General features: G+C 34.4%; 1 protein-coding gene across 1 annotated transcript in view; it reads left to right on the top strand.

Moving 5' to 3' along the window:
* LOC137630364 (uncharacterized) overlaps positions 1-16,046 on the top strand; it is a 59,130-nt gene extending 43,084 nt beyond the window's left edge. Inside the window, exons 13-22 of the mRNA XM_068361795.1 lie at positions 3,066-3,262; positions 5,213-5,367; positions 7,224-7,407; positions 9,627-9,750; positions 11,753-11,839; positions 12,972-13,106; positions 13,249-13,363; positions 13,503-13,581; positions 13,767-13,926; positions 15,003-16,046. Of these exons, the coding sequence (XP_068217896.1) occupies positions 3,066-3,262; positions 5,213-5,367; positions 7,224-7,407; positions 9,627-9,750; positions 11,753-11,839; positions 12,972-13,106; positions 13,249-13,363; positions 13,503-13,581; positions 13,767-13,926; positions 15,003-15,343 (1,577 nt within the window). The 3' untranslated portion in view covers positions 15,344-16,046. The remainder of the gene's footprint in view (positions 1-3,065; positions 3,263-5,212; positions 5,368-7,223; positions 7,408-9,626; positions 9,751-11,752; positions 11,840-12,971; positions 13,107-13,248; positions 13,364-13,502; positions 13,582-13,766; positions 13,927-15,002) is intronic.
* The last annotated feature ends 338 nt before the right edge of the window (positions 16,047-16,384 follow it).

Below are 16,384 nucleotides of genomic sequence, written 5' to 3'. Positions count from 1 at the left end.
TCTCCCCAGCATCACCCACAGAGCTCTCCTCCTTCAAGTCCGTAAAGATGGCGTGCGCCTTCTCGCAGATAACGGTTTCGGTGATGGTGTCGCCAACGATCTCTCTATCCTTAATCCACACTAGTAGAAGTCGTTCCATCTCTTCTATGATAGGGGTACGGCGTTTGGAAATTATAGTGATCCCCTTAGTAGGTTTCACTGCTTTAATAGCTTCCTTCTGTTTAAGGATTGTCGAGATCGTCGACATATTACGGCCATACTGTTTAGCAAGTTCACTCATGCGGATGCCACGCTCATGTTTTTCAATAATTTCCTGCTTAATTTCTATAGAAAGCATTTCCTTCTTCCTTTTCTCACCACTACCACTACCACTGGCAAAACTAAGCCTTTTTGGACCCATGATTTACGTAAATTATCGTTAATGGATGCACGTAAAAAATCACGATTAATTCACAGTTAATATCACAACGCAAAGAGCACAACCGCACGAAGCCGACGAGAACAGAGGACTGACCCAAGCCGCGCTAATTGAGCGTCCCTCCGAGGTCGATGTGCTGCCTTCTATCGGCGGAAATAAAAAACACTTCAGGCGCTATGAGCACTGACTACGCGTACGAGTATTGTTTACTTCGGGTGTCGAAAAAAACATTCGGGTGTAGAGTCGGAACGTGTTCGAATTGTACTTCGCGTGTCGAAAAATTCGGATACAACCGGTACGACGAAAATTGCTACTTCGTGTGTCGAAATAAAATTCGGGTGTAGAGTCAAAAATTTGCTCGAATTTTACTTCGGATGTTGGAAAATTCGGATGTAGATACGATCGGATGTAGAGGTTCCACTGTATATATATAAGTATATATATACATATATATATATATATATATATGTATATATACATATATATATGCGTAAAAATCACAGGAAAACGTGATGCTCAGATGCAGTCCTCTGAGGAAGTATCGCGAAACTAGTCAGGACTCAAGTGTATATTCCGTATTTTCATTTTCCCTGTGGTTCTTCTGCATATATATATATATATATATGTATATACATATATATATATATATATATACAGTATACATATATATATATATATATATATATATATATATATTACGGTTGGAAAGTTACATAACCTCCCGAGTTCCAAACTCACCTGTTTGTTTTTAATTAAATCTGTTATAATTGAATAATACCCGAGCTCTGAGAAATTTATATAACTCCCAGATGACAAGATACAAAAACACTGACTATCCAAAGGTCTCTTACGTACACTCAAAACAAATTATTTTTAATTATTATTAAAAAACAACCTCTTCCTTCGATTCTTAAACAGGGATACAATAGAGCGCTGTAAGAAATACTGGTGATTGAAATAATACACTTATTACAAAAATAAATATATTCTATAAAAATTTACATTAGTATAAAAATTATCACGAAAATGAAAAATTCGACCAAAACCTTAGACTAAGACAAGAAAATATTATACTCTGGAAATTACATAATCACTTGACTCAATATTCAATTTTACACAATATCTAATGAAAATAGTTAACACCTTAACACTCTAATGATTAACCTTGCATTGAATTTTACATAAAAGTAACTGACAAACTTACGTGTTTTTAGCTCACACGAGGTTTCCGACCAGATAGCAATATTAATATACTTCACTGTTTTAACCTAAATCTTATAGAGCCAAATACAAAAATTTATATAATACTAGCACGTACAATAACAAAATAAATTTTATATCGCCTTCAAAGTTTCATTAACGTTTGAATACACTACACGCGATATAAGTTGGGTAAAAACTTATTCACTTGGGAGAGGGCACACACTTGAGGCACTTGAGGAGAGAGGATGTTGGCTCTTTCACAGGGACAAGCTGGTCCTCTTCTGCTGCTGTGCATCCTTGGGGGCATATATCTATTGACTTAATTATTCTAGATCCTTCTAGGCCAGGGGGTCTAGAAGCTTGGGAGCAGTGCCTAGCGGCATAAGGTTGCCAACGATCACGTATCTGATGAATACAAACGCACAAGCGAGACAACTCTCTCTCAGCTGACTCTACCCACCTCAGTCCTTGAAGCAATAAAAAAAAAATATAGCACTAACTCTAGAGTTTTTAGAACATTCCAAACACGTAGAAATATAGCACTTGCGTAATCTCTCGCAAACACGACGCAAGACCTCGTGAAACCATAAGAAAAATTACATAAGCCCTTGTTCATACCTCATATGGTTCGTACAGTACACTTAAACACGATTGCATAAGACTTCGTAACAAAATACGGGAAATAAAATGTTATCACTTAAAAATACACAAACTTGAATGAAAAGTACAATGAAATGAACGATGAAATTCTTATGTAATTTACATACAATTACTTAAACCTACAAGAGAGGAACTCACCTTACGAGCTGGCTATTCATCTCTTAAATACATAAATGAAATACATTGATAAAATATTTACTCCACACTAAAGCAGCTTTATTAGAATATATATATATATATATATAGATGTGTGTTTATGTATATATATATATATATGTATATATAAATTCAAAGACTTGTATTTATATCTTCATATTCATTCATATATATATATATATATATATGTATATATAAATTCAAAGACTTGTATTTATATCTTCATATTCATTCATATATATATATATATATATAATATATGTATATATATATATATATATATATACATATATATATACATACATACATATATATATATATATATATATTTATATATATACATATCCATTTGATACTTATACGTATATATATATATATATATATAGTTTATATAGGAGTGCATATGAAGATATAAATACACGTCTTTGAATTTATATAGGTTTTGATTACTAGTATCAATTTATTTTTCGAAGGTGTAGATCAGGGTTGGACAAAGACTACTTTATTTTTTTTTTTTTGTTCAAATTACTATAAGAGCAGGAACTTCCAATGTTAAGGAGGAGACAGCTGTACCCGATGAAGTCTTGCAATTTCCAAAGCCTGTGAATATTTATTATTTTCTTTCCAGCCATTCCTGAATGTCTACGCATGGGAGACTTGATAGGCATTGGCGAAGGACTTGTCTCTTCGAATGATACTTCGCCAGAACACAGGCTCTTCATTGACCTCTTCTCCACTTATAATAAGCACATCAGACCAATAAAGAAACACGGTGAAATCACACAAGTCTTTTTTGAACTGTCACTCTTTGATGTCCTTATGTTGGTAAGTTCTCAAAAGAATCCAGCAAATATTTATCTTAGATGTCACTCCCGTAAGCAATTTTTTGAGAGCTATCTCTTGTTCAGGACGTCATTATATTAATTACACATTTTCTATGTAAGTCATGTAATCACTTATTTCCGAAGTTTTGACTTATGTCTGCCACCAAATGAAGACACGAATATGGACTAGAATGACATTCAGTTTTCGATCATTATTGCTTTCTTAGGGCAAAGTTTGGCGACAAGACGGCAAAGGAATCTGTTTGGGCTCGTGTCTAGCCTGAGCGACCAGGCAACCTAAAAAAAAATTAGTCCAGCAAAGTCGGAAAGAGGCCGTATCTGACGAAAAGGTCTGCCCCCAAAAAACGAATTGGGAGTTGGTAAATTGTTCTCTGAAGGTTGCATCCCTCTGCGCGGTGTTCAGTTTTATTTAACATCACGTTTCAAACTTTTTTTTTAAGTTAATAATATCAATGACAAAATTCACGTCAAAACCTTCGCTGAGTTGATTATAGGGAAATCTGAATAAAGATTTTTCCCGAAATATCCCTGGGCTGTCGATGCAACAAAAGCTCATGCCTTGCATAGGCTTGTCTCCAACTAACCAACCGTTGATGTCGAAATTTTCCCAAATAGGACACCATTGTTGGCAAACTTGAATTGAAAGATTTTTACCCAATTAAAAAAAGATTGCTAGAGTTGACTTCACTCCTGAATGGTCTCATATGATCTAACTTTAATTAACGAGCAGAACTTTAAGCGTTCCCGATAGGCCACAAGGTGGAAGTCAGCTGAACATCTGTTCGTAGAACACTGTCTGAGGTAGAATCCAGCAGCATATTTTCTCGCTCCAATCCACCGTTTTCCATAGAAAAAGGAAGATATTCTGATAAACTTAGCCTTTTGTTATCGGCTTTGTCAAATCATCCGTTTATCCTGCGAACTTGGTTTAAAGACAACGTCACTAATGTAAACAAGTTTTAATCAAATAGATGGCTGGACAACAGCCACCAGGATTTGAGTTTCACGTAAACATCCATACTAATTCACACCTGGGTCAACTTGGTAATCCACAGGCGGGAATTGAACCCTAACCGTTTCATTTGCTAGCTCAGTGTTCTACCACTAACCTATGTTGACCTTTCAGAAAAATCTAAAGTTCTTTGCCTTCAAGGCACAATCAGTAGATAATATTTACACACGTTAGGAATTTCACCTGCGATAAATAATCTTGAATTTGTTTTCTTATCTTCAGAGAAGTACTGTATGTGTCATGAAATCTGTGAATAAGTAATATAATTGAATTTTCCATCACCTATTTTATTCAAATTCCTTCTTTCCCCTCCAATGCATTCTATCAAAGTTATCCTCTTTCACCAAACCTCTTCTCTCCATATCATTCTTCGTCTTATCTCGCCATCTAATGCTTGGCCTCCCTCTCGATCTTTCTCCCTAAGAGGTTCCTCCCAAGCCGTCCTCACTCCCTCCCCACCATCCATCCTCACCATGTGCCCACAGCATCTCAGTCGTGATACTCCTCTCACCTCTGAAAGCTAATCTTTACTACGCCTGTCCTTCTAATTATTTTACAATTTTCCAATCTTTCAAGCAGTGATATTCCAACAATCCGCTTCAGTATTCCCAAATCGGTTCTCACAAGTTTTGCTTCCTCTTTTCGTCTTAGAGCCCACGTTTCCGATCCATACATTAACAATGGTCTTATTTCTGTGCTATAGATTTTGTCTTTTACCTTGGTGGTCTTTTTTCACGTTTGATCCTTAAAAAAAAAAAAAAAAAATAGGCTAATTAATTCGGTGTCGTGAATACAATTCTTCACTGAAGTTATGTTACCAGACAGAATACCGTTGACACGGTTAGCAGATTAGGCTATGATTATTATTATTAATTTTTTTAGGCTTTGATTATTATTATTAATTTTTTATTTTTACAGGATACCAAGAACCAATACGTAAGAACTAACACTGAGATCATCATGAAATGGATGGACAGTTACCTATCTTGGGACCCGGCTGAATACGAAGACACAAGGGTTATTCGTGTGCCGTACAAGGACATTTGGTACCCTGACATCATACTGATGAACACGTGAGTGAAGCTCGCTAGATTATTAGAAAAGACTAATCGGTAGTTTACACCCCTAGTGTATATCTCTCCTATACAATAAGGAGCAAGTGTCTGGATATATATATATATATATATAGGCTATATATATATATATATATATATCACATGCACACGTAATTTCAATCAATGTAAATATCACTCACGAATGGTATTTAATACCAAATTCTATTTTGGGATTATATATCCACTTTGAATTCATTTTATGGTAACAGCTTCTGGCCGTGTGGAGATTCGAACGCCCACCTGTTCCGCCGAAAACCATGCCTACGAAGACTCTACCGACTGAGCTAGGAACAGAGATATCAAGAGAAGACTACCGACTGAGCTATCAACAGAGATATCCCTTGATAGCTCAGTCGGTAGAGTCTTCGCAGGCATGGTTTTCGGCCGAACGGGTGGGCGGGGGTTCGACTCTGCACACGGGTAGAAGCTGTCACCATAAAATGAATTCAAAGTGGATATATATTCCCAAGATGGAATTTGGTATTAAATGCCATTCGTGGTGATATTTACACACACACACACACACACACACACACATATATATATATATATATATATCTTTCCTGTCACAGAGCGGCAGGCCAAACGTCAGTCCCCTATACAAATAGCCCTAACTTTACTGCCTTCTCTATTCAAATCTTCTTTCACCTTTTGAAATTCCTCTCATGATTCATTAAACAGAAATATGTCATCTGCAAATCTTATGTTGTAAAGGTATTCCCCATTTATATCAGTTTCTACATTTTCCTAACTAAATTCTTAAAAACTTCTTCCAGGCATGTTGAGAATAATTTAGGAAAGATGGAGTCTCCCTTGTCTAATTCCTTTATCAATAGGAGTTATCATACTATCTTTATGTAGTTTAAGAATTGCTGAAGTTCCCGTAGGGCTATCTTCAATTGTTCTAACATACACTTAATCTACGGTATTCCTGGTCTTTGAAGTTTTCACGGAATTAAAATCTATCTCATAGTCTTAGTGGTTTGGATTGGCCTTGGGTTTGGCATACTCTGTCGAATACCTGCTTCCAAAGCCTGCCTGCCCTCTTGCTTAATTAAAGTATAGCTGTCATTCCATTTGACTTAATAGAATTATATATATATATATATATATACATACATACATACATATATATATATATATATATATGTATATGTATATATATATATATATATATGTGTGTGTGTGTATATCTATGTATATACGTACATACATCAATAATTGTAAGCTTTCTCTCTCTCTCTCTCTCTCTCTCTCTCTCTATATATATATATATAGATATATATATATATATATATATATGTGTGTGTGTATATATATATTTAAGAGAGAGAGAGAGAGAGAGAGAGAGAGAGAGAGAGAGAGACCTACACATATATATATATATATGTGTGTGTGTGTGTGTATATCTATGTATATACGTACATACATCAATAATTGTAAGCTTTCTCTCTCTCTCTCTCTCTCTCTCTCTCTCTCTCTCTCTCTCTCTCTCTCTCTCTCTCTCTATATATATATATATATATATAGATATATATATATATATATATATATATATATATATATATATATATATATATATATATATATATATATATATGTGTGTGTGTATATATATATTTAAGAGAGAGAGAGAGAGAGAGAGAGAGAGAGAGAGAGAGAGAGAGAGAGAGAGAGAGAGAGAGAGAGAGAGAGAGAGACCTACACAACAATCTGGAGTAGGCCTTACGCCTACAGTTGAGACTGTTATGTTCCTGAAAAGCAATAATAAAAGAATAAAAGTTTGCATAAACTAATCTTTCTTTCTCCCTCAGCGGGGACGCCGAGTACGACAGCTCCATCTTGAATACCAACGCCATTGTGTTCCACACAGGAGAAGTGGAACTGCTGAGCCATGGCATCTTTAATTCCATCTGTTCTTTGGACGTTCAGTATTATCCCTTCGATCAGCAACTCTGTCAACTAACGTTTTCGTCTTGGACTTACGACAATGAGCAGGTTAGGAAACTTGCAGGAAACTCCAATGTCATATTTCCTTAGTAATGAATTCACCATAGAAAACAGTAACATCGAAAGAAAATAATAGCCAGTAAACATAACAACAATTATATTTACGAATAATGATAGTATTTACAATATTTTACAAGACTTAAAATAATTAGTTTCACCCATTGATATCAATTATACAGGAATTAATGACATAGTACGACCCTGAGATTTATCTCTCTGATGCGAGACTAGGATGACATAGGAAACGATGAATTCCCAAAAAGTAAAAGTAAAATAGTCAGGAACAGAGCTTCTGATAATATTTGATCTTCAAAGATTCTTTGTTTGCTTCTGAAATCTAGTAACGATGTAACTTAAGTGTAAAATGTAGTATTACAACACTTGTCAAAAATTGTCTCCACACGAGTAGCCTTAACCTAATTATGGCTGAATGCATCACTCGTTCTCTTATATCTCCCAGACCCGTTTTCTTCAAAGTTCCTGGCTGTCCAGGGTGAACTATGATACGAAATAAGCAAAACTGGCGACGTCAATGAGTTGAATTTTAGCAGCATCCAATTGTGTGTTTAATTGGTGATTCACATAAACTGTATTTTTTTCCTTTTCTAAGCCTGGATTTGATTCTTTATGTATACCACCGGTATTATATCATACAAGACCAACACAACTTTTTAAAATTTCAAATAGCAAAAATACCAAATACAAAATTAGTTATAAATTCTTATACACAATTTATTCAGGTATCTGGGGTCATAGTAAATAGTTTGCTGTTAATGATGCAAATAATTATTCTTTAGCCATTATCCAATACCCTAATGAAATAGACCTTGCATGCTATGCTTCATGACATGGATTAAAGGTACAAAAAATCCATCTTTGTAATTTTGTATGCATTTCTTATCCATTAGAAATTCACAGTAGTTTCAAATACTTATATCACCGTGTAAATTGTAAAGACAAAAACCTTCAGATCCTGAAACTTTCTCATCAGTGTTTACTCTATACAACAGAAATTAGATTTTATTCGATAAAACGTTTTATTTTTTAGCCTACTGCTCGAATTCTTGTAGCAATATTTTAGCCACAGCATTGGGACTTTATCAGCATTGCATGCATTATTTATAGTACATAGAACGACAACAAAAATATACTTGAGACTTTAGCTATCAGAGACACAATGCTGACTTCAAGTTTAATAAAAAAAAGTGATAATGAACGACGCCATAAACAATGCAAACGTCAATGCAACAACGAATCTCTCTCTCTCTCTCTCTCTCTCTCTCTCTCTCTCTCTCTCTCTCTCTCTCTCTCTCTCTCTCTCTCTCTCGTTAAATTAAATCGACGGACTTGAACTATAATGGAGGTTTAATTGATAAGACACAAGATAAGAGGAATATCGAAATTCTCTTGGAGATCTCACAAATCTATTGAAACAAGAGATAGCTATGATGTTTGGGACCGAAGACGAAACCAATGAAAAGCCCACAATAAGATTTTCGAACATGACGAAACAAATTCATCCTGAGGTTAGCGATGAAGGAGAGAGTATTATGCATCTCATTATTATTATATCATTATTATTATTATTCTACTTGTTTGGGAGCATTTCTAGGACGAGTGCTTATAGGAATGTATTCTCCCTGTTGGATCCCTTGAGCTTATACCATCCTGCTTTCCCAACTAGGGTTGTAACTTATCAAGCAATGATACTACTACTACTACTACTACTACTACTACTACTACTACTACTACTACTACTACTACTAATAATAATAATAATAATAGTAATAATGATAATAATAATAATGATACTAATAATAATATTACACAGAATTTTCAACCGGTATATTGAAGCAGTATGTGATTGTTAGCATTCATATCTACAAGTCATTTCAGCCAGTCATTGTCACTCAGGATACTCAAAAGTTTCTCTTGGGATTCTATAGATTGAAAAAAAAAAATCAATTCAGTCACATCAAGAAAAAAATTCGAAAAGGTGAATTAACGTATTATAAACTACAATAGGGTTAATACAAATGTTGAGCTACCTACTTGTTTATGAATACAAGTTCCACAGGGTTTGACCTTGTTGGTACAATGGATACTGGGTCTTTGGAGGTAACAGTATGCCTTTAAACTGTGAGGCATCTTCAAATGCTTCTCTTTTGTATATATCTTACAATATTTATTTTTGTCTTTTCTTGCAGATTATTTTGCTGCCTGGACCTGCAGACCTTTCAAAATTCGTCCAAAACCCAATGTTTTTCTTGGAGAACTTCTATAGAGAGTATAAGGAAGTCCACAACCCTTGTTGCAAGAATCCGATGTCAAGTATGTGAACGCATTCTTTTTAACTGACGTGCAGTACCACCACAAAATGGATGTTCTGTGTCTGAAGTCGATTTAATAATTACTCTTTTACAAAATTTAACTTTAATGGATCCTATGTGACAATGAGACCAGTTTGCTTAATCCATTTTGACGAGACGTCACTTTAATGGATACCGTGTGACAAAGACTGATTTAATGAATCCTATTGTGGCAGGATGCAAACAAAGCAGACAAAGAGTCCAATAACACAAACTTACCCCTTACTTTTACACTAACTGGACTCTTTTGTCGTTAACTCAATATTACTTATAACAACAAACAATCACACGTATTACTCAAATCCTTAAACCTAAATAAATCATATTAAACAATCACATCAAAATAGACCAAAAGAAAAAGACTAAGAACGCTTAAAACTAAAATAAACCAAGAACAAATTAATAGGATATATATATATATATATATATATATATATATATATATATATATATATATATATATATATATATATATATATATACAGTATATACAATATATATATACATATATATATATATATATATATATATATGTATATATATATATATATATATATATATATATATATATATATATATATATATATATATATATACATATATAAACACAGACACACAGACTTGTCCAAATAACCCGAACAGTCTTTTAATCAACGGCAGACTGCCACAACTCCGTGGCAAACGATAACCCTTGTCCTTGTCACTCCTCGTAACAACTCAATTAACCGGTACAGTACTCTAGGGAAATCAGACTCGGGATATCAGACTCTTGGCTAACGCGTCGTCGTAATCATCATCTTCACAATCGTCACTCCAAGAGAAAAGTCCCTCATAGCCTACATGGAGATACTCAAGGTCAGTCAGTTCCACGTCCTAATATTAGCTGGGTAAAACTTATTAATCTGCACAAAGATTAAATATCCAGAAGGAGGAATTGCAGCTGATATAGATAAAATACTTCCAAAGCTAGTCGTCATAAAAGGTAAATCCAGTAATCACACCCGACCATAGAAGCTGTCAGAATAAAAAAAAAGAAAAAAAAAAAAGAAAAATAGAACATCCGCCCTAGACATTCATTACTGTCCTAACATATTCTAGCAAAATTTGACCATGAAACCTGTTTGATTAATTCATTTCGACAAAAGGTTACTTTAATGGATCCTATTTGACCATGAAACCTGTTTGATTAATTCATTTCGACAAAAGGTCACTTTAATGGATCCTCTGTGACGAGAAGACCAGTTTAATTAATCGATTTTTACAAAGGGTCACTTTGATGGATCATATGTAACAATGAGACTAGTTTAATTAATCCATTTTGGCAAGAGGTCAATTAAATGAATCCTCCGTAACAATGCGACAATATAATTAATCCAATTGACAAAAGGTCACTTAAATGGATCCTCTGTAACAATGAGACTACTTTAATTAATAAATTTTGACAAAAGGTCACTTAGCTGGATCCTATGTGACAGTAAGACCACTTTAATTAATCCATTTTGACAAGAGGTCACTTTAATGGATCCTATGTGATAATGAGGCCTGTTTAATTAATCCATATTGACAAGAGGTAACTTCATTGGATCCTATGTGACAATGAGACTAGTTTAATGAACCCATTCTTACAAAAAGTCACTTTAATGGATCTTATGTGACAGTGAGACCCGTTTGATTAGTCTATTTTGACAAGAAGTCCTAATGGATGGTGAAATCAGATATTTGACTACAATTTTATGATTTTTATATCCAAGGGAATGATCATGTATGAGCACACCTCGACAAAATTATGCTGTCATAATGTTGCACATTTTTTTTTTTTTTTTTTTATGAAACTGAGTACCATTTTGTTTAATTTTCAATTTTTGACTCAATAATGTAGCTTTCACGTTTTTTTGGAATATCATCCAGCCTTCTAATCCTATTAAAGCAATGCTTCCTCTTTAAGTTTTAATTTTCTTCCTCAGCAATTGTGTTCTACATTCAACTTCAGCGACGCACCATCTTCTCTCTCTTCTTCTTCATTATGCCCGGAATTCTGATCAACATATGTGGTAAGTGTGAGAATGTTTTTCTGCTTCAAAATTATGAAACTCGTTGCTTGTAACTGTCCTTAACTAAACGGAATACATTCGTCATCACATTATTAAAACCTTATGATTTTTTAGAGGATATAATTTAGGGTTGCTATTATTAACACCTCCTCCAACGAAATTGGGAGGAGGTTATGTTTTCACCCATATTAATCAGTTTGTCTGTTAATCCGGTGATCTGTCTGTTTGTTTATGAACAACTTCCTGACCACAATTTTATTCATAGAGTAGTGAATTTTTTAGGGATTAATTGTTATGTTGAGACATGGACACGATTAAATTTTGAAATTCCTAAGTCAAAGGTCAAGTTCAAGGTCGAGCAAAAGGTCAACCTAATTAACCCTAACCTTAACCCCAAGTTTGCACATGGTTGTCACACAGACTTCAAATATACCTACGGCCTGAATTGATTCCGGGAAAAGCAAGCTGGTTTAGAGAAATAAGCAGCCGTGGTGGAGGTCTGCAGTCTCAGAGTGCTTTTCCAGCTATAATTGATGTACTCCACCACCACTGAAACTCTTTAGCTCTCAAAGAAGGCGCAGGCGACTGCAAGTTAAAGAACTGCACATTGCTGAACCAAGTTTGAAAAATGCATACATTTGATCTATCTGGATCCTGCGTTTGCCAAAACGTAATTGATCTCGGTATGCCATTATTATGATGTTTAGAAAATACTTTGGAATACTGTGAAGGATCATTAAAATTTATTGGTGCTTGGAGCTTTCGAAATGCACTTTAACTCTCATCTTGAACCATTGATTATAATATTTAGTGTTAAATGTGGTCATGTTAACATAGGCAAGACAATATGGAAATTAACTTGTCGAGATTATTTCTACTGAATGGATGGTAACTTGAAAGAGAGAGAGAGAGAGAGAGAGAGAGAGAGAGAGAGAGAGAGAGAGAGAGAGAGAGAGAGATTTATCAAATAACTGATAGCCCTAAGCAAATATTTCCTGTCATCCCTAAATAATAATAATAATAATAATAATAATAATAATAATAATAATAATCTATTATTATTATTATTATTATTATTATTATTATTATTATTATTATTATTATTATTTACAGACTATTCCCTCCCTTTCAGCTCTGATGGTTTTCTCAATCCCGTCGGAATCTGGCGAGAAAGTTGGCCTGGGAATCAACTCGATGTTGGCCATGATGGTGTTCCTCATGGCCATGACGGAGAAGCTGCCACCGACGGAAAAGATCCCCTTGGCAGGCTAGTAGTGATTCTCAGTTTTACAATCAATCAAATCTATCTCCTGGTGATAATGGATAGGTTGAAGTCTGAATCTCTCTCTTTAATTTGCAAACATTATTTTTTAAAGTATTATTTGACTTGTGCATATTTAATTGAACAGGTGTTTATTACGGAACTTGCATTACGATGATCGCCTTAAACATCACCTTCTCTGTGTCGGTTTTGAACCTCAACGTCATGGGCATGAGAGGATACAAGGTTCCAGAAACTGTGAAGTAAGTTATTAACGGTGCTTTCGATAAAGTGATTTTTTCTTTTTTTTTATTAATGCTTATCATTCTTTGGTCTTAATGTCATAAGTGGTTTGGTTTGTAATGTTAAATCTCATTTCTTTTTCTTTTATGGTAATTACAGAATTATTACTTTAATCGTGGCCAAAGTGTTTGTCGTGAAAATACCGACCATCGTAAGAGAAAGTTGGCGTCTCGATGAGGTGAGCGACAAACCCCTTATTGGTAATGATAAGACAAATTTTCTGAGATACACCACAAAATATTCCCTCACTTTAAACACCACAACTCTATTCAGGCACTTCCATTCTGATCAATACGATGACATTAGGCAAGCAAATCCAAGTATTATTAAAAATGACAGTAATTCCTATTGGCATCGTTGCAGAGGGAAGATAACCCAAATCTAACCAAAGTAGAGCCGTTTGAAGAGGTGACGGATGCTAACGGAGGTCTAATCAAGGTCTTCTCAGTAGAACATGCATCTCCTCGGGCTCCAGAGAAGCCTTCGCAGGTCATGGAAGATTTCGAGTATTCCATCCTTAAAGGTAAGAAAAATATCTTTACTTTAAGACACGAGTTTTGAATTAATAAAGAAGCAATGACCCTCATATATGTAAAGGTTATTGTTATTATTATTATTATTATTATTATTATTAATATTATTATTATTATTATTATTAGTTAAGTTACAACCCTTGTTGGAAAAGCAGAATGCTATAAGCCCAAGAGTTCCAACAAGGAAAATAACCCAGTGAGGAAAAAAAAATAAGGAAACAGATAAAATAGTGTGTTTGATTGTACCCCCCGGCAAGAGAACTTAAACTTAACTCATGACAGTGCAAGAACGTGGTACAGACGCTATGGCACTACCCACGATTAGAAAACAAGCAATGGTTTCAATTTGGAGTGTCCTTCTCCTAGAAGAGCTCTTTACCACAATACTCTAGGCCAGACTATTCGGTGAGTGCGTAGGTAAAGGATTTTTATGCATAATCATGCCTAATGTCATTAAGGATGACACAAATTATATTCATAAATGCACGCATATAACATCGAAATAAAGATTAAACATAACTTTTTCGAAAACTTCAATTAGTACTATGCAATTTAGAAATAATTTCTATCTTTATCTTTATGTTTAATGTTTTTAATGTTTTTAAAAACATTTCATTTAAATTGTTCATTACTTCTTATGGCGTTTATTTATTTACTTATTTCGTTTCCTCACTGGGCTCTTTTTCCATGTTGGAGCCCTTGGGCTTATAGAATCTTGCTTTTCCAACTAGGATTGTAGCTTAGCTAATAATAATAATAATAATAATAATAATAATAATAATAATAATGATAATAATAATAATAATAATAATAATAATAATAATAATAATAATAATAATAATAATAATAATAATATCTCATCTGAGGCTCTCGACTTTAAACCAACTAGATCCCACTAATAGCATTTGGTGTCGAATTCCTTCTGTGATTAGGCACCATCCTTCCTCTTTTATTTTCTTTTGTCATTGTTTTATGCAAGTCTGAATGAAATAAGAGGGCAGTCATCTTCATTTTCTTGACATCAAAATGCGGGGAAAATCCACTTGAAATATAAGTTTCTTTTCAGACCCCTTCCAGAAGCGTGCACTTATGGCGCTGGATTCTATGTGCCTCACCCTGATGAAGAATAGGCAAGCTACAGAAATGTCTGAAAACACAAACAAGCTGATCGAGCAATGGAAGTTCATCTCCCGCGTCATGGACAGAACTCTCTTCGTCACTTTCTCCTTGGCATGTCTCTTATTTAATATCGCCATCCTGACGTCATCGCCTTTTAGGGAGAAGTTCGATTACTGTCCGCTCGAAGAAGGAATGTGTGACGACATGACCTTTGAGGAGATTAAAGAGATTACTCTGCTCAGTGCCTCCAATGTTCACTTTGACGGTCATGGTGGTGTAGAACATTGAAGTGTCAGAAGCAGATACAGCCACGTAAGAGTAGTTCGCAATGTCGCTTTCAACGGTGGAGAAAAACATTTGGGTGGAGAAAGCGGTAGAGATGATGGTCATCGTAATGGTGATGATCAAAATCGTCGTGGCACTAGAGTCTATGCTTAGAGATGTTCTACAATGGAGAATAATTATTTTCTTTCTTTTTATATTCCAGTTTTAAATACTCATTTTCATAAATCTCATTTTTAGAAGTATGCACAAACATGAATGTTCTTTTCATGGAAACTAAATAAACACTACAGGTATATATGGTTTGAAGGTCCACACAATGAAAGTCGGATGCCATTTCTGAAGGGTTTATTTGAAAGTTTATAATATTCACAGGATGATTCTTGATAACCATGAGTAAGTCTAAATAATTATCAGCCAACAACCAAGATATTATTTACTCTAAACTTATCTCACAAATACTATGTAGGTTCTCTTTATTTTCGATTTATGAATTTAAAATATTTGCTTTTTTCACGAAGAAACAGGTCCTCTATCCCTTACATCTCGTGGATCCAGGGTTTTGAGTTAAATAATCCCAGTCCTGAAGTGATGGGAAATTAGTTACCACAGGTAGATGAACACTATTTTTAGTGGCACCTAAGGGTAAAGTTACTTAGATTCACTCTTAGGACAAATATTAATTTTATCTGTTCTCACAAGTTTCATGTTATTCTAAATAAACAGTAAAAAATATGTTTTTTTTTTTTTTTAATCCTTTCCCAGATACGTAGATAATATATCGCTTAATTGTTTGTTGAAGGGTACTTGGATTTTTTTTCCAGTGCATAACGCCAAGTCATCCCTTTCCAGGATATGTAAACTAGTTTTAATTGTTACTCATCATTACAAGATTTCCATTGGCTCTTTCACATTGTTGGATGAAAATTAATAGTGGAGAGTAAACAAAGAATCATTGAAACAGATGAAGTGTTAATCCGGGAATTCGGCCTCCGAACAATGTTTTAGGTTTCCATTTGCACCGAAAAGCTAAATTTTGTATCATAG

Source organism: Palaemon carinicauda, chromosome 38 (genome assembly GCF_036898095.1).
Source record: "Palaemon carinicauda isolate YSFRI2023 chromosome 38, ASM3689809v2, whole genome shotgun sequence".
Lineage (NCBI taxonomy): Eukaryota > Metazoa > Arthropoda > Malacostraca > Decapoda > Palaemonidae > Palaemon > Palaemon carinicauda.
This window is presented reverse-complemented; position numbering and strand designations above follow the sequence as displayed.